The sequence below is a fragment of the Stegostoma tigrinum genome, chromosome 20 (assembly GCF_030684315.1).
Source record: "Stegostoma tigrinum isolate sSteTig4 chromosome 20, sSteTig4.hap1, whole genome shotgun sequence".
Lineage (NCBI taxonomy): Eukaryota > Metazoa > Chordata > Chondrichthyes > Orectolobiformes > Stegostomatidae > Stegostoma > Stegostoma tigrinum.
The window spans coordinates 10,687,146-10,713,032 of NC_081373.1; the positions used below are offsets into that span (position 1 = coordinate 10,687,146).

General features: G+C 45.3%; 1 protein-coding gene across 3 annotated transcripts in view; it reads left to right on the forward strand.

Annotated features, from left to right (window-relative positions):
• The window catches only part of crtac1b (cartilage acidic protein 1b), a 281,745-nt gene that overhangs the window by 90,605 nt on the left and 165,253 nt on the right, over positions 1-25,887 (forward strand). For all 3 annotated transcript variants that reach the window (XM_048550806.2, XM_059653000.1, XM_048550807.2), the window contains exons 3-4: positions 4,152-4,348; positions 23,634-23,770. In XM_048550806.2, coding sequence (XP_048406763.2) covers positions 4,152-4,348; positions 23,634-23,770 — 334 coding nt within the window. The remainder of the gene's footprint in view (positions 1-4,151; positions 4,349-23,633; positions 23,771-25,887) is intronic.

A 25,887-nucleotide genomic window follows, 5' to 3' on the forward strand; every position in this document is an offset into this window, starting at 1 on the left:
TAACAGTGATATCCAACATTTGTGATATTATTTTGTTAGCTCATCTTGAGGCCGCTGAGGAGTCAGTGCTGATAGAGGTGCAGTAGAAGGGGTAAACAATAGGTATATTACAGGTGTACAAGGCCTGGTGACTCCACACTGTACAGGAAGGCTGTGCCAGCTCATACACCTGCGTACACTTTGCCTCTGTACTCTGAGGCTGTGGTCACTCCAAACTTATTTGTCGGATTCCCCGAATAATACGCTTTCAATAGTTTGTTGCCCACTTCTTTGTGTATGCTGGCTTCAGGCGAAAGGGCGCTCCCGAAATAAGTATACTGCTTAAAGATAAGACACTGTGGATGCTGGGGTTCTAAAACAAACATAGGAAATGTTGGAGAAACTCAGGAGGCCTGGCTGCATCTGTGGAGAGAGGAAGAGAGTTAACGTTTCAAATCTGTTATGATACTGAGTGTCATAGAACATGACACAGGCATACATGTCAGAAATGTTCTTCGGATCATAGAGTCCGTGCTGACCTTTCTACATTGATCCCACTTTCCAGCACGTGGCCTGTAACCTTGAATCTTATGACCCTTTAAGTGCTCATCCACATTTTTATTTAAAGGTATGAGGCTTCCTGCCTCAACTCTGCACCCAGGCAGTGCATTTCAGACCCAAAATGCCTGACCTTCACTTTAAAATGATGCTCCCTCATTATTGACCCTTCAACTAAGGTGAATAGAAGCGAAGAACTGGTCAGAACTGACATGAAATGTTAAGTCTGTTTCTCTGTTCGCACATATGCTGAGCTCCTTTAGTGATCTCTGCATTTGTATTTAGGTATGCTGTTTGATGGTCTCCTCACTGACCTTGCGAGGTGCTCTATGTCCATGTTGCAGTGCAGATTGAAGGAAGACTTCAGTTTTCTTTCAACTGATTTTTAGTCCAAAGTGCTGTGTTGCCTCAGGCGCATGTGTAGCAACACATTACAACTGTGACTAACTGCGGCAGGGAGAGAAAATCACAGATGAGATTATCTTGTGTCTTTGTATGAGAGCGAAGATGCCTAAGGTCAAAAAGGTCACAATCTACCCAGAAGGATATGTAACTCCCTCAAGAATTTCCATTACCAGCTGTAGCATCTTGCTGAAAGAGATAGTGAATAAGGTCAGGGTCAGAGCTAGTATAGGTCTCTGCTACAAGCCATCGGAGATCTGGAGGGCTCTTGAGCGTTGGTTGACAGGCCCATACTGACTTCACTGACCAGGAATCTGGGAGGGCCACCTGAAGTTTTTAAGGATTTTCTGAAGTTCATCTCTGCTCACAATGTGGAATACTTTGGTGAGGTTTATGAAAGTGATGCACAGTCCCTTGGTTTTGCTTATTACACTTGTTTTTGTTCTAGCACAAATAACATGTTTATGAATCACAGGATCATATGATGCAGAAGAGGCCCTTCAGCCCATTTGATTGTGCACCAACATGTGTGGAAGACCTGACCTTCAACCTCATCCCACTTACCAGCACTTGGCCCACAGCCCTGAATGTTATGACGTGCCAAGTGCCTCATCCAGGCCCTTCTTAAAGGATGTGAGGCAATTCGCCTGTATCACCCTCCCAGGCAGCACATTGCACATCATCACCACCCTCTGGGTAAAAGGTTTTATCTCACTTCCCCCCGAACCTTCTGCCCCTCACCTTGAACCCGTGTCCCATTGTGACTGACCCTTCAACTAAAGGGAGCAGCTGCTCCTTATCCATTCCATTCACACCCCTCGTCATCTTGTACACCTCAGCCAGATCGCTCTTCAGTCTTCTTTGCTCCAACAAAAATAATCCAAGCCTGGCCAACATTTGCTCATAACTTAAATGGTCTATCTCAGGCAGCAGCCTGATGAATCTCCTGTGCACCCAGTACAGTGCAATCACAGTGCTCCTGCAATATGGTGACCAGGACTGCACATGGTACCCCAGCTGTGGCCTAACCAAAGTTCTCTGCAACTCCAATATGACTTCTCAGCTTTTGTAAAGTATGCCTTGATTGATGAAGGCAAGTGTCCCTCCCATATACCTTTCTTACCATCCTATTAACACGCCCTTCCACCTTCAAAGATCTATGGACAAACATGCCAAGGTCCCTTTGTTTCACACCATTCCTTGAATACATTCTTGACAAATTACCCCTTCCAGAGATTGCTGGTAATGCTGAAACACAATATCTAGCTGTTCAACAACAAGATCCCACATGTGACAATGACCATCATAATAGTTTTTAGTGATGCAGGTGCATAGTATCATAGAATCCCTACAGGGTGGAAGCAGACCATTCTTTGAAGGGCATCCCAACCAGACCCAGACCCCCAATCCTATCCCTGTAGTCCTGCAGTTCTCATGGCTAATCCACCCAGCCTGCCCATCTTTGGACTGTGGGAGGAAACTGGAGCACCTGGAGGAAACCCATGCAGAACATGGGAAGAAGCTCCAACACAGACAGTTGCCTGAGGGTGGAATTGAACCCGGGCCCTTGACGCTTGTGAGGCAGTAGTGCTAACTTTGAGCTACCGTACCAGCCAAAATATGTAAACAATTTACTTTTGTGTTGTTATAACTTTTTAAAATTTAACCTATTTTCCTAATCAACCTATTCAGAGGTGCTATTATACACCTCTAGGGCAGGTGGATCTTGAACTCTGATTTCTTAGTCCAGGGGTAGGGACAGTACCACTGTTCCATAAGAGGGCCACCCCCTTACTTGAAAGTCAAATAATGGTGATTGTGTCCCTAACAATTCCTAACAGTATACAGTGCCACTTGGTATGAACTGATTGCCCACTTTAATGTTGCTACGGCTGGTTTTCGTATGGGATGTCGAGGATGTGGGGCTCATTATGAGCCCACTCAGTCTGTACTTCGATGGATGGCCCTACAACTACCAGGGTGAGTCCCAAAGGCCAATCTGTCTGAGCACGGCCAACTCAGTGCCAACTGAGGACATCAATTCAGGCCTCGTTCACCACTCACAGGGCCCACCAACACACCAGGTCCTCAATGCCTTCAAATAAAATAATCGGACAAATTTAATATGAAGATCGGTAGGAAAACAAGTTGTGGGGGGTCACAAAGAGTCTGCAAAGGGATTGAGATAGGGTAAATGAGAGCGCAAACATTGAAATGAAGATCTTGTGGAGAACTTGAGGTTGCCCCCCCCCCAGGACAAATGGAAAAGCACAATATTATTTATATAGAAAGTGGCTGCAGTAAGCACATATTATATGTCCTTGCACATGAACAACAAAAGTTTATCATGCAGATGGAACAAGTCATTAGGAAGGAAAAAGGAATATTGGCCTTTAGTGCAAGGAGAATGGAGTGTAAAGGGAGGGGAGTCTTGCTAAGACTGTACAGGACATTGGTCAGTCCGATGGAATTGGTGAAACATGGAATACTGTTAGAGTTCTGACAGATGAAGGGATATACCCACATTGGAAGCAAGTCAGAGAAGGTTAACAAAACTGATTCCCCAGGATGAGGGAGGTGTTTATGAGGAATGATTGTGTCTACTATCATAGGAGTTGAGAAGGAGAGGTGATCTTATTGAAATGTATAACATTATGTCATGAGGGCGGTAGATAAGGTGAAACACGATGGTCTTTCCCCCAGTGTGGACGAGCTTAAAAATATACCTTCTAGTTTTGAGGAGAGAGGAGCAAGATTTAAAAAGAACACCAGCAGCAACTATTTTTACACGGATAGTGGTTCAGGCAAGGAATGAACTGCCAGAGGAAGTGGTGAATGTGGGTACAGTTACAGTGTTTAAAAGACATTTGGCTAAGTACATGAATAGAAACGGCTTGGAGGGATATGGCAAGTGGGATTAGTTTAGTTTTGGATTATGTTTGGAGTGTTTGGACTGAAGGGCCTGTTTCCGTGCTGTGTGACTCAATGGATCTATAACAGGCTGGTGACGGCATCAAGCCCCGTACAGGTCATGCGCAAGCTAGATCTGTAGGAGGTGATGTGCTCTCTGTACTGAGTGAGGCTTGATGTTTTCCTAATGGTTTGGCTCCTTATCACAGTAAGCATCAAGATTTCAGTGGGTGGGAGAACTCACTTCCAATTCTGTTCTGGCCACATTCTCAATGTGTTTCATGGGCTTTGTGTTTCCACAGATACAACGGTCCGAACCTAGTGTTAAAGTATGACAGAACCACGAAGCGGCTGCAGAACATCGCTGTTGATGAGCACAGTTCTCCTTACTACTCATTGCGCGATCGACAAGGCAATGCTATAGGCGTAGCGGCCTGCGATATCGATGGTGATGGACAAGAAGAAATATACTTTCTCAACACTAATAATGCCTTTTCAGGTACACAGGGACTGATAGACACATCTTGTTTGCCTTCCAATTGCCAGTTTGTCAGGCCAAGCAGTAATAAACAGAATAATGGGTCAGTTGCAGCAAATAACCTCTATCAAAGTATGGGAATTCGGTGCTACTCGTAGGATTGGAAAGCAAGGCCAGTAAGGAACTTAATAATATGGAGGCTAAAGACCAGGTTCCCAACAGTGGGATGAAACTATGGCACAAAGTCCTTGTAAGTTTGATAGGGAGTTGATCTTCCCATTGGGAAATATGAAGCAGCATGCTCATTAAGAAGCTATTTTTGATGGAATAAGCACATATTTGAGATCGAGAATTGTGAGCTGTCACTTTCACGGCTGTAAGTCAGTGGCGTGAGGACACGTGAAACAGTCCACTTCTGTAGGTGGAATGACTAACCGCAGCTTTTTCCTCTTTGGGGAAGCATTGGCCAATGAATCAACATTTGTGATTGGGTGGCATGGGGAAAAGGGCGTGGGTGATGGACCAAGGGAGGGAGGAAACAGCGGCGAGCAGGGACCACGAGGCATGGAGGGAAGGGAAATGGGACAGTGAGGGAGTACATGGAGGAATCGGACAGTGATGGAGAGCTAGGATTGGGGCTATACAGGGCATGATGTGGAATGGGGTGGTATGGAACAGTGTTGGGGAATGGGGCGGTGATGGGAAATGGGGGGGATTGGGGCAGTGAGGGGAATGGGGCAGTGATGGGGAACTGGGGGCAAATGGGGCAATGATATGGCAGTGATGGAGTACGCAGGGGTACAGGTGTGAGGAGTCTGACAGAGGGAGAAAAGGTGCATGAGGCTTGGAGACAAGACAAGTGTGTGGAGTAAGCAAGGGAATTGTGATAGAGTTGTTGGGTGGTGGAAGGTCTTTCCAGACAAGAATAGTCAGAGAGAGATGATCCAAAAGGGTGCAGTGTTACTAGTGTCAATGGGGAGGTTGGGGGAGGTTGAACAAAGATATTGGGCAGTAGTGGCAGGGGGACATGTGGAGGGCATGTGTGAAGTAAAGTCCCAGAATCAAGCAGCATTAGTGGAACTCTTATCGGGAAGGGTTAAGATCAGGGTAGGCCAGAGGTGGATGATGGTGGTAGGTTTAAACTGGAGAGAGGTCAAGTGGATGGTGATGGTTATAGGGTCTTTGTGGGGCAGAGTCATAGGGGAAGCTTGAGGCTCCCCGACTACTGCCTGTGGCATTGGGGGGTGGGTGGAACGAATAGAAAGCAAGGCCAGGGTGACTGAGACACGACGGTGATAGTGAGTCAGTCAATCGTGACAGAAGGAGGTTAGATTGTTGATAGATGTGGGGAGGCAATGGCCTAGTGGTAATAGCGTTGGACTGATAATTCAGAGACTGAGATAATGTTCTGGGGACCAGGGTTCAAATCCTATCATGGCAAATGGTGAAATTTGAATTCGACAAACGTCTGGAATTATGAGTTTAACAATGACCATGAATCCAAATTGTTGGGAAAAACCCATCTGGTTCACTAATGCCCTTTAGGGAAGGAAACTGCCATCCTTACCTGGTGTGGCCTACATGTGACTCTGGGTCCGCAGCAATGTGGTTGACTCTAACTGCCCTCTGGGCAATTAGGGATGGGCAATGAATGTTGCCTAGCCAGTGACACCCTCATCCTGTGAATGAATAGAAACGTTCAGTGCTAATGGTGCCTGGGCAGGAAGGGATGCCCATCCAAGAGATTCTTTGGCTATGATCAGATAATTAAGAATGGACCCTGGTGAGAACAAGCCCAATGAGCTGGATGGAGTGATATTGGAGGAGGATGCTGTGGTGACCATGACAGTGCCATAAACAGAGGGACAATTTACTTTCCTCAGGCACACAGAATGTCACTTGTGGCTCAGATAAAAGCCATTTGGTGGCTGGGTGGGGAGACCCTTGATTGAAACATTCCAGGAAAGAAAGGAATGGATTTGGGAGACAGAGACACATTGACAGGCTTTGTTGTGGAAAGGGTGTTTGGAGATGGGATGGTCTTTTGTAAATACAGTAACATCAAAGCTTGATTAACTTTGAAGTGTGGAGTGATACTAGCGTCTTAACAGGAGAGAACCATTAGCAATTTGGGCTAGCATGGAACAAAGGATGAGGGGGTTGAATGGTCAGTACTTTACTGGGAGTAGGATTTAAAGAACAAAAAGTGGGTCTTCTGGACAAATCAAGCTCTGATAGTGAATGGGGTGAGATTCGAGAGAAACTAGGGAGACATGAGTTCAGGGCTAGGGCAGGGTGAGTTTTAGAAAAAGTCACAATGACAGAATTGCTGTGCTGCAGAGAGACCATTCATCCCACTGTGTCTACACTAGCTCTCTGAGTAACTTTGACTTCATGTCCTGTAATTTTTCCATAACCCCATATGTTACTTACTTCAAAATAACCTCTAGTACTCTCTTGACTGCTGCAATTGAACCTGCCTCTACCACACTTCTAAGTAGTGTCTTCCAGATGCTAATACTCACTGAGTGAAAAAGGTTGCTCTCACCCTTGCTTTGCTTCTTTCGCAGAACACTTTAAAACTGTATCTTTTATTAGAGCAGGATCGGTTGCTCCTGATCTACTGTGTCCAGATTCCATCATGATTCTGAAAACTTCTATCAAATCTCCTCTTAGCTTTCTCCTCTTCCGGGAAGACAATCCTAACTTCTCTCATCTTTCTGAATAGCTAAATTCCCTCTTCCCTTGAGCCATTCTCAGAAACCTCTTCTACACTGTCTCTAATGTGCTTACATCCTTCCAATAGAGCAGTACCCAGTACTCCAGCTGATGTCTAAGCAGTATCTTATGCAAGTTCAACATAACCGCGTTGCTCTTGTAATCTATTCCCCGATGAATGAAGCTTGGAATTCCTTATACTTTATCTACAGCTTCATCTAATTGTCCTGCTACCTTTCATGACGTATTTGGTCCAAAAGACCCTTTAGAATAGTACCTCTTATTTTATGCTGCCTCTTTATGTGCTTTGTAACATAGTTCATTGCTTTACACTTCTCAACACTGAACTTCATCTGCCTCCTATCTGCCCACTCCACCAACTTGCCAATGCTCTTTTCATGTTCTGCACTGTCCTCCTCAAACTTTACAACGCTTCCAATTTTGTGTCATCTATAAACTTTCAAATTGTCTGCTGCATGCCAAGATCCAGATCATTTGTGTATATCAGAAACAAACAAGGCTGCCAATACTGAATACCGCCCCCCCCCCACCCCCACCAGGAGACCACTACAAGCCTTCCCCCAGTCCAACAAATATCTATCACCAGGAGACCACTACAAGCCTTCCCCCAGTCCAACAAATACCTATCACCAGGAGACCACTACAAGCCTTCCCCCCAGTCCAACAAATACCTATCACCCAGACCTCACTTGTTTTGACCCATCAGCAAATTTTGTATCCATTTTGCTACACTCCATGGTCTATAATTTACCTCACAAGTCTGCTGAGTGACACTTCATCAAATGCTTTATAGAAATCTATACATACCACATCAACATCATTATTCTCATTGACCCTCTCTGTTACCTCTTCAAAGTACTTCCACAAGTTAGTTAGACATGATTTCCCTGCACAAATCCAAGCTTACTCTCCAAAATAATTCACTTTTTTTTCCATATGGCTATTAATCTTACCCCGAATAAATTTTTCTAGAAGTTTCTGTATCAGCAAGGTTAAACTGATTGGTTTATAATTGTAATTGCTGGATTTCTGTAGTCAGGGTGGATTGATGGGAAGAGGTGATGTGGCAGCAGCTGATTGGATAACCTTGCTCTTAGTAAGTCGGATACTCATAGGTTCCCTACACCTTTAGTTGGAGGTGAGGAAGGAGGGAATGGATTAAGAAGATGGTTGACCAACAAGTACTGATTATCAGTCAGATCACTAATAGTATTCTGATTGCCATATTTACAGGGAGGACATGGAGGCTGTCGTGAGGGTGCAGAAGAGGTTCACCAAGATGCTGCCCAGATTAGAGGGTATAAGCTACAAGGACAGGCTAAACAAACATTAGGGGTTGTTTATTTTGGAGTGGTGAAGGCTGAGGGGAGACCTGATTGAAGGTTATAAAACTATGAGAAGCATAGATAAGGTTGATGGACAGAATCTTTTTCCCAGAGTTGAAATGTCTAATACTAGAGTGCATTCATTAAATGTGAGAGGGGCAAAGTCCAAAGAAGATGTGAGGGGCAGTTTTCTCACACAGAGAGTGGTAAGTGTCTGGAATGAGCTACCAGGGTATCGATGGAGGCAGATATGATAGGTGCATTCAAAGGGCTTTTAGATAAGCACATGAATAAACAAGGAATGGAGAGATATGGACCATGAGCAGTTTAATTTGGTGTCATGTACAGCACTTCGTTGGCTGAAGGGCCTGTTTCTCTGCTGTATTGTCCCATGCTCTATGTTCTGTTTGGCCGTGGTGGGTAAGATCTATTGTCCACCTGTAGTGATTGGAACCAGGTGCAGGTGGATCTCATTGACTATGAGATTGCTGATTGGCCAGGCTAACAATCCCAATCAAGGATCTAATAGTCAATGAGATCCACCTGGGCCTGGTTCTGATCAGTCCACAGCAATATACTATGAATTCTGTGTCTCTTAGACCTAAGAGTGTGGTGGTGAGGACGAGTAATTTTGTGGGAGATGAAGGCATCAAAGGTGAGTGTGTGATGAGCAAATGTAGACCTGATTTCTCTGGATATTGCTTGGGATGGAGCAGTTTAGTGACAAACAGAGGCTGGAGAATCTCTTGTTGTTTTCTTTACAGCTGGAAAGACTGAGGAGGGGACCTGATAGGGGTATCTAAGGTTATGAGAAAGACCCCATTACTCCCATTCTCTGCCTTTTACCAGTCAGCCAATCCTCTATCCATGCCGGTACCTTGCCCCTAACACCATGCATTCTTATCTTATTTTGTAGCCTCTTGTGTGGTCTCTTGTAGAAGGAACACCTTATAATTGCTCCAACAATGTGCCCCAGCATCAGCCTTGGAAGAGACCCCCTCTCCTGCTTTTGTGCAGCCTATTACCCCTAATGATGCCCCCTGCTGAGACTGATTTCCATTCAGGCTCAATAAGCCTTTCTCCTATCAAAGGGCCCTCATCACCAAGGGTTTATTTCTGAGGCAGTACCTGGGGAAAAGGTGGGAAAAAAATGGGAAGGGGGGGGGTGGGGAGCAAGAGAGCGACACATACACACATCAAACAAGAGACAAAATGAGAGGGAGGGAACCAATAGGCAAGAACCAAAAAGAGAGGGAATTGAGAGGGAGAAAATGCGAGAAGAAATTTGGTGGTCTTTATTGTGTTAAGTGGAGTTCCTAAAAATCAAATCAAATCAAAATGCAATCAATAACATGATTGCAAGGTTTTGGTGAAGTGTAGAGTTGTGAGATTTGTACAGCCTACAAGGAACTGTTGAAAAACTGAGGTGATATCACAATTCTCATGAGCAAAGAATAATAGATTCTTTCAGCTCAGCTTACCTGCAGTCGATAAGGTGGGTTTCTGTTACTCAATTAAATCGCAGTGATAAATTTGAAAAGTCAATATTTCAGCCAATGTGCCCCCTGTGATAGAGATAAAGGCAGGTTATTGAAACTGCCAGGGGACAGCAGTTTGAGAGAGTTACACAACAGATGTAGCCTTGTGTTTCTCAAGAATGAGACTGTGACATTGTCCTTCACATCATAAGACACGAGAGTAAAACTTAGGCAGCTAAATCTGTCATCAGTGCAAACACAACAACAACTTACACTTACATAACATCCCTGTTGTAAAGCTCCCCAATGTATTTCATCAGAGCATCATCAAGAAAAGTTTAACATCAAGTCATTTTAAGGAGGCTTTAGGATAGCTGGAAGGCCAGTGGTAAAGTCACTAGACTAGTAATCCAGATCCCCAGGTTAATGGCAACATTTAAATTCAATTTAAAAAAATGTGTAGTTCTTAGGGTGAAAGGATGTGGGGGAAAAGCAGGAACAGGGTGCTGAGTTGGATGACCAACTGTGATCATATTGAATAATGGGATAGATTTGAAGGACTGCAAAATCGTGAGGGGTATAGATAAGGTTAAACATAGGTGTCTTTCCCTAGGATGGGGGTGTTCAAGACTATGGGGCACATTTTTGTAGCAAGAGGAGACAGATTTAAAATAGATGTGAGGGGCAACATTTTGCATAGGAGGTGGTTGGCGGCTGGAATGAATTTCCTGAGGATGGTGGATGTGCGCAGTTACAACATTTATAGGACATTTTGGATAAGTCTGTGACTGGGAAAGTTTTGCAGGGAAATGGGTCAGGAGCAGGCAGGTGGAACTAGATTAATTTGGAATTATGTTCGGCATGGACTGGTTGAACCCAAGGGTCTGTTTGTGTTGAATGACTCTATGACTGAATGTGCCTACTCCTGCTCCTACTTCCTCTGTTTCAAGAGACTGAAATGAAGTGCTAGTGATGACATTACTGGCATGACAATCATGTAATCACGTTTTGTTTTATAGAGGGGTAAGTAATTGGGGGCACTGCCTTTCAGGTAAAGAACAAGGGTATAAAGAGGCTATAAGGAAAAACCTTTTTCAACTAGGAGATGGTGGGAATCTGGGACTCACTGCCTGAAAGGATGGTAGAGACAGATGCTCTCATTTTAAGAGCTATGTGGATGAGCACTTGAAATGCCATAGCTATAGTCACTACACACAGCAATGCAGTTGACTTTTAACAGCCCTCTGTATAATTGGAGATGGGCAATAAATGCTAGCCTAGCCTGATACACCCATTTCTCATTGACAACTTTTTTTTTGGAAAGCTTGTGTGAAGACTTGGTCAAGCAGGTAGGTTTTAAGGTGAGTATTACTGGAGGTACTAGGTAGGTTTAGGGTGGGAATGGCTTTTGCCTTAGGCAGCTGAAAGCCTGTCCACTTTGCGGTGGAGAGATCAAAAATTGAGGGTTTGGGAGGGGCCAGAATTGGAGGATCGCAGAGAGCTCGGAGGGCTGTCAGGTTGAATGGAAGGGACCACAGGGGGTGTCACTTCAAAGAGAGGCGCAAGAGGAATTGATGCTGTCTAGCTGCGGGGGGAAAAATGAATAGTGTCAGAAGCAAATAAAGAAAGCAGTAAAGAAGCCAGGCATTGAGAAGGGAACTGGAGAAAGGCCGGAGAGTTCCAAGACATTCTGTCTAGGAAGAGAATCGGTATTACAGACAGTCCGAGACACAAGACATTTGAGAGCCTTGGAAAGATTATTACTGCAACCTCCAAATGTCGAGACAACTTGGTGCCAATAACAATTAGGATGCAATGACTTCGATTAGCCACTGTTGTCCAGCAGGAATATTCTCCTTCCCATTAGATTACTTCCTACAGGTGATGATTAGCAGAGTAAGGGACATTTGCCTGATGAATTTGCGGCAAAGAATTTTACACAGCTGTAATGTTGTGAGTGAACAAATTGATTCACTTTGGCCAGAAACTCAGTACGAGCACTTTGCAGTGATTTGGAAATATTATACTTAATTTGACAACATTTTCCATGCTGCTTATTAAATATTCAGTGCTAATCTAATTGTTGAGGTGGTTTTGAGGAATTGTTGAGAGGGGACGACACTATAAATTGTAGTCGGTAGATATGTTCTAGTCTGAGAAGGATTGAGACTTCACAGCCTGGGTTCTAAACTCTGGAATACTCTCCCTAAACCTCTCTGCCATTCTCTCCTCCTTTTAAAACCACAAGAGCAAAAGATGTAGGAGTAGAAGTAGGCTATTCAGCCCATCAAATGTGTTCTGCCATTGAATTAGATCATCCGCACTTTTCTGCCTTTTCCCAACAAGCCTTGATTCCCTTTAGTGATTTAAAACTCTGTTTATCTTAGCCTTGAATGTACTTAATGACTCACCCTCGACAGCCCTCTGTGGTAAAGAATTCCACTGATTCACTACCCTCTGATGGAAGGAATTCCTCCTTATCTCTGTCTTTAATGGCTGACCTTTTGTTCTGAGATTATTCCCTTTGGTCCTAGATTCTCCCACAAGGGGAAACAATATTTCCACATTTACCCATAAGATCCCTGGATTTTTCAGAAAGGTTGCCTCTCATTTTTCGATATTCCAATGAGTACAGGCCCATCTATTCAACCGTACTCCATAAGACAGTTCCTCCATACCTGGTCTCAGTGTAGTGAAACTTCTCTGGACTGCCTTCAATGCCAGTGCAACTTTTCTTGGGTAAGGGGCCCAAAACCAGCCCCCCGTTCACAATATTCCGGCTGTGGTCTGACTAGTGCCTTGTATAGTTTTAGCAAAACCTCCCCATGTTTGTACTCCAATCCCTTTGATATGGCTGCTCACTTGATTGGCACCACTCCCTCCACTGCCAAAACTCAATAGCAGCAGTGTGTACCAGCGACAAGATGCACTGCAGGAATTCACCAAAGGTCCTCAGACAGCACCTTCCAGACCCCATGACCATGTCTAGCTACAAGGGCAGCAGATACACGGGAACACCACCATAGAACACTACAGCGCAGAACAGGCCCTTGGGCCTTCTGTTGCGCTGACCTGTGAAACCAAACTGAAGCCCGTTTTAAACTGTACTATTCCATTATCATCCTTGTGTTTATGCAATGACCATTTAAATGCCCTTAAACTTGGTGAGTCTACTACTGTTGAGGGCAGGGCATTCCATGCCCTAACTACTCTGAGTAAAGAACTTACCTCTGACATCTGTCCTATATCTATCACCCCTCAATTTAAAGCTATGTCCTCTTGTGTTAGCCATCTCCATCTGAGGAAAAAGGCTCTCGCTGTCCACCCTGTCTAATCCTCTGATCATCTTGTATGCCTCTATTAGGTCACTCTTAACCTTCTTCTCTCTGATGGAAAACAGCTTCAAGTCCCTCAGCCTTTCCTCATAAGACCTTCCCTCCATATCAGGCAACATCCTGGTAAATCTCCTCTGCACACTTTCCAATGCTTCCACATCCTTCCTATAATGCGGTGACCAGAACTATATGCAATACTCCAAGTGCGGCCTGCAAATTCCACTCCAAGCCAATCACCATCCTGACTAGGAAGTTTATTATCATTCCTTCCCTGTCGTTGGGTCAAAATCCTGGAATTCCCTGCCTAGGGGCATTGACCCACAATGCAGTACATGGACTGCAACTGTTCACGGAGGCAGCTCACTACTATCTTCTCAGTAGCAACATGGGAGGGACAATAAATTCTGGCCAGACAGTGATGCCTACATCTCTCGAATGATTTAAAAATAAATAAAGGCCAACATCCCATTTGCCCTCTGTTTTACCAACTGAATTTGGATGCCAGATTTTTATGATTCATGGACATCCCAAATCCCTCTGTTCTGTAGCTTTCTGCAATCTTTCTCTATTTAAGTAATATTCAGTTCCCCTATTCTTCCTGCCAATGTGTTAACTTTACATTATCCACATTATTTTCCATCTGCTAAGCTTCTTCCCACTTGCTTAACCTGTCTAAATCCCTATGCAAACGCTTTGTGTCATTCTCACCACTTGCCTTCCCACCTATTTTGTGTCCTTTGCACACTTAGCTATAGTACATTCGATTTCCTCATCCAAGTAATGAATATATACTTTAAATAATCGTGGCCCCTAGCACTGATTCCTGTGGTACACCACTAGTTACAGGTTGCCATCCCTGAAAGTGCAACCCTGCCCTCCACCAATCCTAACTCTGTTTTATTAGTTAGCCAATCCTCTGTCCATGTTAACATACAACTCCAACATTCTGGACTGTAACCTTTTTCATAGCTTAATGTTTGGTACTTTATTCTCCCTGAAAACTTGAATATATTACACCTACTACTTTCCCTTTATTTATCCCATTTGTTACCTCCTTAAGGATTTGTAATAAATTTGTCAGACAAGATTTCCCTTTCCTAAACCATGTTGCCTCTACTTGATCATATTGTAATTTCCAAACACTCCACCTTTCCATATTTTATCACAGACTCTTAACCCTTTCCCAATAGCAGTCGCTGAGCAAATTGGCCTTTGTTTGCTGTTTCTTTCTCTGCTTCCTTACTTCAATGAAAGTGGTGCGCTGACGGTTTTCCAATCCTCTCAGACTTTTCTAGAATCTAGACCCCCTGTGAAGTTACTACCAATACGCTACAGTGCAAATTGGAGGAGCAGTGTCTCACCTTCAAACTAGGCACTTTACAACCTTCTGGGCTCGATATTGAGTTCAGCAACTTCAAATCACAAACCCATTTATTCACTTTATTTTAGCTTTACATGTCACATCCTCTGTCACCATGTCCTCCTTCCCCTCCCCCACACCCCAGAGGGCCACTCTGTTCTTTCCTGTCTGGCAGTTAGACGTATCATTGTCCTGCCATTCTCAAATCCTGAACACTTGATCTGAACTATCAACATCTTTTCTGCCCCAGCATTCCACCCCCTCCCTCAAATATTGCATAAATGCTGCCCTCTCCAAACTTCAATTCATCTATGAAGGGTCATTCAAGACATGAAACATTAGCTATCTCTCTCTCTCTCTCCATGGATGCTGCCTGACCTGCTGTGATCTCTAGCATCTGCTGTTTTCAGAACAAATTCTGGCATCTGTAGTATTTTGCACTTGCACTACCTCTATTATTAAGGCATTGCCTAAAATTTAACACTTTGACCAAACTTTTATCCACCTATCCTAATATAACCTTATGTGGCTCAACATTTGATAATGCTCCTAAGCTGCACCTTGGGGCAGCTTATTAACTTTGTCTGTTGTTTAAGGCAGTAAGGACAAGAAAGCGTCATCACAAGGTGACTTCTGTACATCAGGATATAAAGGACTCTTCCAAAGAGGAACCAAGCAGTTTGTTTATTTTTGTGCTGTTGACTTAAGCCTCCTAAGTGAAGGGCACAAATCTCAGATGCAGTGTGACGACCTAATAAGTTTTAAATGCAATAAACATTTTGTGAAGTCTGAGCCTCTCTTCAGCCTAAGACATTGTGTGGCCACCCTTCCTTGCATGGCATCAGTAATGTCGACTATTAAGAAAAAGATGGACTGGTGGTAAGAAATCTACACAACCTGTACGAGATGTGTGCCAGCAGCATTGGCACACTGATCAGGAATATCAAAATGCGTTGTGCTTATCAAAGGGCCTGTTGGATCCTACACTTTATGACTGTATTTCTCTCCCACAATTTTTTAGATTCATATAGCACAGAGATAGATCCTTCCATGCTGACCATATATCCTAACTTAATCCAGTACTATTTGCCAGCATTTTGCCCACTTCTCTCTAAACCCTTTCTATTCATAGAACCGTCCAGACGTCTTTTAAATGTTGTAATTGTACCAGCCTCCTCCACTTCCTCTGGCAGCTCATTCTGTACGTGCACCACCCCCCCCCCCCCCCCCCCGGGTGAAAAAATTGCCCCTCAGTTCCCTTTTATATCTTTCCCCTCTCACCTTAAACCTGCACGCACACGCACACGCAGGAGAAGACACCCTGACTATGTACCCTGTACATGCACCTCATCACATTCCTGCCCTGTGTAAGAACACGATGGAGACTGTGTAACAGAAATGAATAGACCCCTCAATCCATGAGCCAAGCTACTTATTTGGAAAGGAATAGGTTCAGGCACCAGAGATACATCAGCATTCTGGCTGCATTGTTGTTGTTATTAGGAGGTGCAAGAACATTCTATGACTATACCTACCTGTAGGCTATTTCTTGGGATTTACAAACTACGAACTGGTTTGGTGATTTCTCAGTTCCAAGTACCAAAGAATTATTGAAAAGTACCTTTATAAACTCCTGAATGATTTGCTGTAAACCAATTTTTGCAGGGAATTTTCTTGCCACATGACCTTTACGCCATTTTGGTACTTCAGCTGTAGTTGGTGGTCTTGCCCTACATTTTCAGACAACATGAATAGCAATAAACATCACACTTTTTATCAGAAAAATAACAACTGAGGCCTAGATGTGTTAGGGTAATCATGACTATATAGGCCATAGGAATCCATCCCAATTTTCAGTGTGTCAGGTGAGTGGTTTTTTTTTTGTGTTTATGGAAGGTGGATGTCACTAGCCAGGCCAGCACTTATGACCCATCCATAATTGCCCCAGAGAGCTGTTGAGAGTCAACCCAAACTTTAGGTTTAAGGTGAGAGGGGAAAGACTTAAAAGGGACCTAAGGCGCAATTCTTTCATATTGAATGAGGTGCTGGGGAAGTGGTGGAGGCTGGTACAATTACAACATTTAAAAGGCATCTGGATAGGTACATGAATAGGAAGGGTTTAGAGAGATAAGGGCCAAATAGGACTAGATTAATTTAGAATATTGGGTTGCCATGGACGAGTTGGACCAATGGGATGGTTTCTCTCCTGTACAACTCTATGACTCAATTAGACCCCCAATTTCTGAATTCTATTGAATTCAGATTCTATCTTCCATGATGGGACTGTGAACTTGTGTCCCCAGAACATTACCTGGGTGTCTGGGAGAGTAGTCTAATGATTATACTACCCGGCCATCACAATTTATGAAGCACGAGAGATTTTCGTGTAGCATTTGGAGACCATTGGGTAGATTTTGACTTAGTGCATGGCAGCCTATTAATGAGCTATTACCCATTTAGCATAATCACGCAGTATATTAAAATCCATCTCATTGTCTCCAGATGACCTACAGCATCACAAACTCTTCGCCTCTTTTTCAATTCCATTAATCTGACTCATTAGTATTCCCCTCAATGAGTCTAATCAACTTAATTTAAACTATCCATTAGCCTGGATCACCCACAATCCATTTTTACAATGCAACCATATTAATATAAAATAGTCACATTGTTCCTATTACACTGTAACACTTTCAAATACCCTGGCTTCTTAAGGGCCAATAGGAATAGCCTCCTCATTATTAAAATGAATGGCCCTTTGCTGTCATATGAATAACCTTTTCTTCCATTTTGTAATATCTTTATAATCGAGAAACTAAAGTTCTTTTTGAAATTGCTGGGATTTTTTTTTAAAGCCGCTGCAATCTTTTCATTCTGGGTTGCTCAGAGCAGATTTCTGATATTTAGAACATCGAACAATACAGCGCAGAACAGGCCCTTCGGCCCTCGATGTTGCACTGACCTGTGAGCTAATCTAAGCCCATCACCCTACACTATCCCATCATCATCCATATGCTTATCCAAGGACTGTTTAAATGCCCCTAATATGGCTGAGTTAACTACATTGGCAGGCAAGGCATTCCGTGCCCTTACCGCTCTTTTTGATTTGAAAATTTGATTTTCAATTCCTGCAGACTCCCAAATTAGTTGATGATAATGCATGAACAAGCAGCAATTGTTCCCATGATGCTTTATCTGCCCATGTTTGGCAGTGTTACCGCACAGATTCTGACTCATATCTCTTCAAGTGTTAGAAAACTTAAAACTATGTGGCATTTCTTGTCGCAACCAATACAGAACAACCTTCAATTGCTCAGATTAATTGTACCATCTATAACCTGCAATCACTGAGGGCCTCTCTTCAGCACCTTCCATACTTTCCATGACCTCTCCCATCTCAAAGGGCAAGGGCAGCGTGTACATGGGAGCCCCACTTCCTGCAGGTGAAGAAGGTGTTTGGTACGGTTGCCTTTATTGGTCAGTGTATAGTAGTTGGGATGCCATGCTGCGGTTGCATGAGACATTGGTTAGGCCACTTTTGGAATATTGCATTGAATTCTGGCCTCCCTGCTACAGGAAAAATGGGAAAAGTGAAAGGGTTCTTCATGGAATTTGCACTTTCTCCCTGTGTCTGAGTGGGTTTCCTCTGGGTGCTCCGGTTTCCTCCCACCGTCCAAAGATGTGCAGGCTAGGTGCGTTGACCATGGGAAATACAGGGAAAGGGTAGAGGCTGAGTCAGGTTAGGATGCTCTTCAGAAGATTGGTGAGGATACGATGGGCCAAATAGCCTGCTTCCACACTGACTTTCTCAACATCATAGAAAGTCTACAATCTGTGGAATTATTTACCAGGGAGGGCTGTCGAAGCTGTGTTACATTTGCATGAAGGAGTTAAAGCTCTTGGGGCTAAAGAGATCAGAGTGTGGCGAGAAAGCAAGCATTTGGATTGGAGAATCAACCATGATCATATTGACTGGCAAGAGCCAACTCGAAGGGCCGAATGGCTGTCTCCTGCTCTTGTCTTCTATGCTGCTACATTCAAGGCTGAAGTAGACAGATTTTTTTTTTATTAATACTGGTATCAGGAGTTATGGGGATTAAAAAAAAACAGGAAAGTGGAGTTGAGGATGACCAGATCAGCCATGATCTCACTGAATGGTGGAACAGATGGGCTGAATGGCCTACAACTGTTCCAAAGTCTTCTGAGTTCTTGAGATTCTGGACTGCACTGTATGAAAAAGGTGGTGGGCCGAATGGAAGAGGTCTTTCAAAAAGCTAGCACAGGCTTGGTGGGCCAAATTGCCTTCATCTATGCTGTGAGTAAATGACACAGCAGTGTCCCAAAAATCTTGACTGCAAGATATATGGCTAAGCCTGAAATAGCTTCCCCTCCCTGCTCTGATCTGTAATTAGGCTAAATTTCTTTATCGGAGACTGGTAAGTAATCGGCTGGGCACCATGTTTTTGATCTCTATTGAGCTTTGGGGAAGAAATTTCTGGATTAACTCAGGATAAAGGCATTGCTGCCCATGTTCCCAACCTTCTAGTATTTCCCTGGAATCTCCAGGAATTAAAGACTAATCTTCAGAACTCTGCATTGATCAATTCCCAGGGAAAAAATCACTAGAGGGCACAAATAATAATTGTCTTCACTTAAGAATTAATCTTCAAACAACTTGGTGATGAATAATAAAACATTATTGATGGGGAAGGAAAAGAAAATCATTTAATTGGGGAGTTTTGCGTTCTAATTGGTCGATATGTCATTTGGTTCTGGTCTTCCTGCCTTAGGAAATATGTTAAACTTGAAAGCGTTCAGAAAAGATTTACAAGGATATTGCTGGGGTGGGAGGGTTTGAGATGTCGGAAGGGGCTGAGCAGGCAGCGGCTATTTTCCCGGAGCATCGGAGGCCGAGGGATGACCTTATAGAATTGTATGAAATCATGAGGGGCATGGTTAGGGTGATTAGTCAAGGTCTTTTCTCCAGGGTAGGGAGTCCAAAACTAGGGGGCACAGGTTTAAGGTGAGAGGGTCAACGTTTTCCTGTAGAGTGTGGTGTGTGCGCGGAATGAGCTACTGGAGGAGGTGTTGGGGGGCTGGCACAATAACATTTAAAAGGCACCTGGATGGGTACATGAATGGGAAAGGTTTTAGAGGGATGTAGGCTAAATGCTGGCAAATGGCACTAGATTAATTTAGGATATTTGGATAGCATGGATGAGTTGGACCAAAGGACCTGTTCCTGTGCTGGTCACCTCTATGACTGTCAGAGGTCCAATGATGTGAGAGAGGGCAGAGCAGATGGAGAGGGGCAATATCTCCAGGAGTACACCCAACCAGTGCTGACAACCCTGGATGCTGGCAATTAATGACCACCTCTCGTTACCTCTGCTCGAGTCTGTGTAGTTTGGCGACTCTCAGGTTGTGAGTTCTTGAATGTGGAGCAAGGACCAATGGAAGAATGCTGATGTAGTTCCAGACAGAATGGAGTGTGACTTGACGTCCTCCTTGATGATAGAGGACACGGGTTCAGAACGTTTTATTGAAGGAGCCTTGGTGAGTTGCTGCAGTGCAGCCTGTAGATGGCACACATTACAGCTCCTGTGTATGAGTGATAATGGGAACTGCAGATGCTGGAGAATCCAAGATAATAAAATGTGAGGCTGGATGAACACAGCAGGCCCAGCAGCATCTCAGGAGCACAAAAGCTGATGTTTCAGGCCTAGACCCCTCCATCGGAGAGGGAACTGGAATGGAGAGGGGGAGGTGGACCGAAGATAGATAGATAGAGAGAAAACAAGATGGGGTAGAGAGGAGAGTATAAGTGAGGAGGTAGGGAGGGAGATAGGTCAGGTCAAGGAGGCGGGATAAGGTGGTAGATAGGAAATGGAGGTGCGGTTTGAGGTGGGAGGAAGGACAGGTTAAGGAAGCAGAGACAGGCTGGGCTGGTTTTGGGATGCAGTGGGGGGGAGGGGACGAACTGGGCTGGTTTTGGGATGCGGTGGGGGAAGGGGAGATTTTGAAGCTGTGAAGTCCACATTGATACCATTGGGCTGCAGGGTTCCCAAGCGGAATATGAGTTGCTGTTCCTGCAACCTTCGGGTGGCATCATTGTGGCACTGCAGGAGGCCCATGATGGACATATCGTCTAAAGAATGGGAGGGGGAGTTAAAACGGTTCGCGACTGGGAGTTGCAGTTGTTAGTTGTGAACCGAGCGGAGGTGTTCTGCAAAGCGGTCCCCAAGCCTCTGCTTGGTTTCCCCAATGTAGAGGAAGCCACACCGGGTATAGTGGATACAGTATACCACATTGGCAGATGTGCAGGTGAACCTCTGCTTAATGTGGAAAGTAATCTTGGGGCCTGGGATAGGGGTGAGGGAGGAGGTGTGGGGGCAGGTGTAGCATTCCCTGCGGTTGCAGGGGAAGGTGGTGGGGTTGGAGGGGTGTGTGGAGCAGACAAGGGAGTCACGGAGAGAGTGGTCTCTCCAGAAGGCAGACAAGGGTGGGGATGGAAAAATAGCTTAGGTGGTGGGGTCGGATTGTAGATGGCGGAGGTGCTGGAGGATGATGCGTTGTATCCGGAGGTTGGTGGGGTGGTACGTGAGAACGAGGGGGATCCTTTGGGGGCGGTTTGTGGCGGGGGTGGGGTGTGAGGAATGTGTTGCGGGAAATGCGGGCGACGCGGTCAAGGGAGTTCTTGACCACTGTAGGGGGAGGGAGTTGCGGTCCTTGAAGAACGTGGACATCTGGGATGTGTGGGAGTGGAATGCCTCATCCTGGGAGCAGATGCAGTGGAGGTAGAGGAATTGGAAATAGGGGATGGAATTTTTGCAGGAGCGTGGGTGGGAGGAGGTGTATTCTAGGTAGCTGTGGGAGTCAGTGGGCTTGAAATGGACATCAGTTTCTAGCTGGTTACCTGAGATGGAGACTGAGAGGTCCAGGAATATGAGAGATGTGTTGAAGATGGCCCACGTGAACTTGAGATTGGGGTGGAAGGTGTTGGTGAAGTGGATGAACTGTTCGAGCTCCTCTGGGGAGCAAGAGGTGGCGCCGATACAGTCATCAATGTTACGGAGGAAGAGGTGGGGTTTGGGGCCAGTGTAGGTGTGGAAGAGGGACTGTTCCACATAACCTACAAAGAGGCAGGCATAGCTGGGGCCCATGCGGGTACCCATGGCCACCCCCTTTGTTTGTAGGAAGTGGGAGGAATCGAAAGAGAAGTTGTTGAGGGTGAGGCTGAGTTCGGCTAGGTGGATGAGGGTGTTGGTGGAGAGGGACTGGTTGGGTCTGCGGGACAGGAAGAAGCGGAGTGCCTTAAGGCCATCTGCATGGGGAATACAAGTGTATAGGTACTGGACGTCCATGGTGAAAATGAAGTGTTGGGGGCTAGGGAATTGGAAGTTCAGGAGGAGGTGGAGGGCATGGGTGGTGTCACAGACGTAGGTGGGGAGTTCCTGGAGCAAAGGGGAGAAAATGGAGTCCAGATAGGTGCAGATGAGTTCGGTGGGGCAGGAACAGGTGGAGACAATAGGTCGACCAGGGCAGGCAGGTTTGTGGATTTTGGGAAGGAGATGGAAACGGGCCGTGCGGGATTGGGGAACAATAAGGTTGGAGGCTGTGGATGGGAGGCCCCCTGAGGTGATGAGGTCATGGATGGTGTTGGAGATGATGGTTTGGTGCTCGGGGGTGGGGTCACGATCAAGGGGCACACCCCCCCCCCCCCCTCCCTCACGCCCATCCCAGGCCCCAAGATGACCTTCCATATCAAGCAGACGTTCACCTGCACATCTGCCAATGTGGTACATTGTATCCGTTGCACCTGGTGTGGCTACCTCTACATTGGGGAAAGCAAGCGGAGGCTTGGGGACTGCTTTGCAGAACACCTCCCCTCGGTTCGCAACAAACAACTGCACCTCCCAGTCACGAACCATTTCAACTCTTTTTCCACCCTCCCCCCCCCCCCCCCCCCCCCCCCCCCCCCCCCCCCCCCCCCCCCCCCAATTCCTCAGACGACATGTCTGTCATGGGCCTCCTGCACTGCCACAATGATGCCACCCGAAGGTTGCAAGAACTGCAACTCATATTCCGCTTGGGAACCCTGCAGCCCAATGGTATCAATGTGGACTTCACCAGCTTCAAAATCTCCCCTTCCCCCCCACTGCATCCCAAAACCAGCCCAGCCTATCTCTGCTTCCCTAACCTGTTCTTCCTCTCACACATCCCTTCCTCCCACCTCAAGCTGCACCTCCATTTCCTACCTACTAACCTCATCCCGCCTCCTTGACCTGTCCCCTCTCTACCTCCCCACCTATACTCTACTCTCCACCTATCTTCTCCTCTACCCATCTTCGGTCGGTGTCCCCTTCTCTCCCTATTTATTCCAGAACCCTCTCCCCATCCCCCTCTCTGATGAAGGATCTAGGCCCGAAACGTCAGCTTTTGTGCTCCTGAGGTGCTGCTTGGCCTGCTGTGTTCATCCAGCCCCACACTTTGTTAGCTCCTGTGTATGAACTGTGTTTAGAAACGAGATCGGGGATTGTCTCTGATCGTCCAACACTAAATAGGGGCACACAGGGAGATTGTCTCCAGGAAAGCAGTATCACAAGACTTGGCACAGCCAGTCAGAACTGTTTCATCAATAACCTGTTTTTGGCTGAGGTTGCGGTCAAAAGATGAATACTACCCAGTATCAACCAGCACCACACTGCTTCCCATGTCTAGGTTTAATCACAGAGGGGAGTCAGGGAGAAATATCTGGCTCGTGCTATTGCTGCCCTGGGAGTGTTTGATGGGTACAGTATAGAGTGAGCTTTACTCTGTATCTAACCCCTGTGCTGTTACTATCCTGGGAGTATTTAATGGGGACAGTTTAGAGGCTTTACCCTGTGTTTGACCCCATGCTGTACTTGGCCTGGGAGTCTTTGGGGACAGTATAGAGCGAGCTTTACTCTGTATCTAACCCTGTGCTATATCTGGCCTGGGAGTGATTTGACATTAAATTGACGAAGAAAGAAGAGTGAAAGTTTCAACTTGCGTTGTTCAGTTTTCCCTTCGCATCTTCTCTTCTAGGCATGAGCACCTACACTGATAAGCTCTTCAAGTTTCGGAATGGAAGGTGGGAAGACATCCTGAGTGATGAGATCAACGTGCACAGAGGAGTTGCCAACCGTTTTGCTGGCCGCTCAGTCGCATGTGTGGATCGGAAGGTAAATAGAATACCACAATAATACATTCCATTCCTGTTTGTGTCCTCTCCCAGATGGAAGTTGCACATGCTCCTTTGCCCCGCTGTATATCCCATTCCAACAGTAACTTGCACTTATAGCTGCTTTAATGCAGTTAAATGTTTTGTGGATCATTATCAAACAAAATTTCATTTCAGAAAGTATTGAGAGGTGAGCGATAACTTGGCCAAAGCTTAGGTTTTAAGGAGGAACATTAGAGAAGAAGAGCACTTCAGGAGGGAAATTCCAGAGTCTGGGGCTTAGTAGGTTGCAGACATGATTGGATGGGCTGAATGACCTGCTTCTGCATACCTATGGTAAATTGGTAGAACAATTAGATTAGTCTCACCGAATGCTAGATTTGGAAGATCACTGAGAGCCTGTCATGTACACGTTTGGGGTGCAGTGATTAATAATGGTTCCAGTTCCAAGTGGCCATAAGAAGGACATAAGAAATAGGGCAGGAATAGGCCATTCGGCCCTCGAGTCTGCTCAGCCATTCAATAAGATCATGGCTGATTGCACGCACCCACTTTCCTGCCTTTTCCTGTGATTTCCCTACGGATTAAGAATTTATCACACTCAGCCTTAGATATACACAAGAACTCGATCACCACAGATCTCCCTGTGACTAGAAGTTCCAAAGACACTCAACCCTCTGAGAGAGAGAATTCTTTCCCCCATCTCAATCTTAAATTGGTGTCCCTTTATTTTGAGACTGTGCCCTCCAGTCCCAGACTCTCCCATAAGGGAAACATCTTCTCAGCATTCACCCCATCAAGCCCCTGCTGGTAGTTTGTTCTGAACATAAAGGACTGTGTGAATGAGACAAGAGTACTGAATGCCTAATTATTCAAGGAGCACAAGTACGCCATTCAATTCATCGAACATCGTCAAAGCAGCATGGGCATGTACCGGCAGTAAATGCCTGCTTCTGTGGTAGGTGCTGGGTGAAGCTCAGATAGCAAAACTGCAGATACTGGAGTCAGGGGCAACGCGGTGTGGACCTGGAAGAACACAGCAGGCCAGGCAGCGTGAGAAGAGCAGGAAAGATGATGTTTGTCTTACCCATGAGGCTAACCTGTGGAAAGGATGAAGCTAATCTGAGAAACTTAGTACTTGTGCAGCTGAGTTCACTTTCACTGACAAAATAGATGATCAAATAGGTGACATTGCCATGGAATTCTCACTAGGCCCAGCCCTTGCTGACATTTCTATTGGTTACCATGGGAAGCATGTCTTTAACTGATGACCTCTAGCTTCCTATGCCTTGCATGTTATGGGCATGTAGATGACCTACTGTAATCTGTAGCTGCATCAAAGAATTCTTTTACAATTCTTTTTTAGTCATTCGTGGGACATGAGTGTCACTGACTGGGCCAGCATTTATTACCCATTCCCAGTTGTCCTTGAGAAGGTGATGGTGAACTGCCGCCTTATACCCCTGCAGCCCATGTATTAGTTGAAAAGTCTGCAATGCATTCTCGACTGAGCAAGTAAAGACTTCAGCGATAACAAGGTGTAGAGCTGGATAAACACAGCAGCATCAGAGGAGCAGGAAGGCTGACATTTCGGGCCAAGACCCTTCTTCAGAAATGCCTTCACTTGTCAGTAAACACATTGGGATTCCGACAGACCCATACGTGACATGATCAGTCTTAGTGGCAGTAAATTTTGTAACATTTTCTCAACTTTTTTTAATTGTTTGTTCCCAATTATTACGCATCAGTCGAGTAAATAGTGAGATTAATAAACAGTTTCCAGGCCCTTCCCACTTCAAGATATAATGATAGCATCGTTGCACCGTGGAAGTTGGCCATTCAGACTGTTCTAACCCTCCAAAAAGCACTCCACACGTAGCATGACTAATCCGCCTAATCTGCGGGAGGAAACCTACACAGACATGGGAAGAACATTACAAACTCTGCACAGTCACCTGAGGCTGGAATTGAACCCCTATCCCTCTGAGCTGGGAGACAGCAGTGCTAACCAATGAGCCACCCTAATAGCTTTGGTAAATGGTGCAATCAGCAACACTTTTGCGACCAGATAACCTAACCTTACGTACAGAGAAATGTCCTCGTGTCTCTTTTAATCTG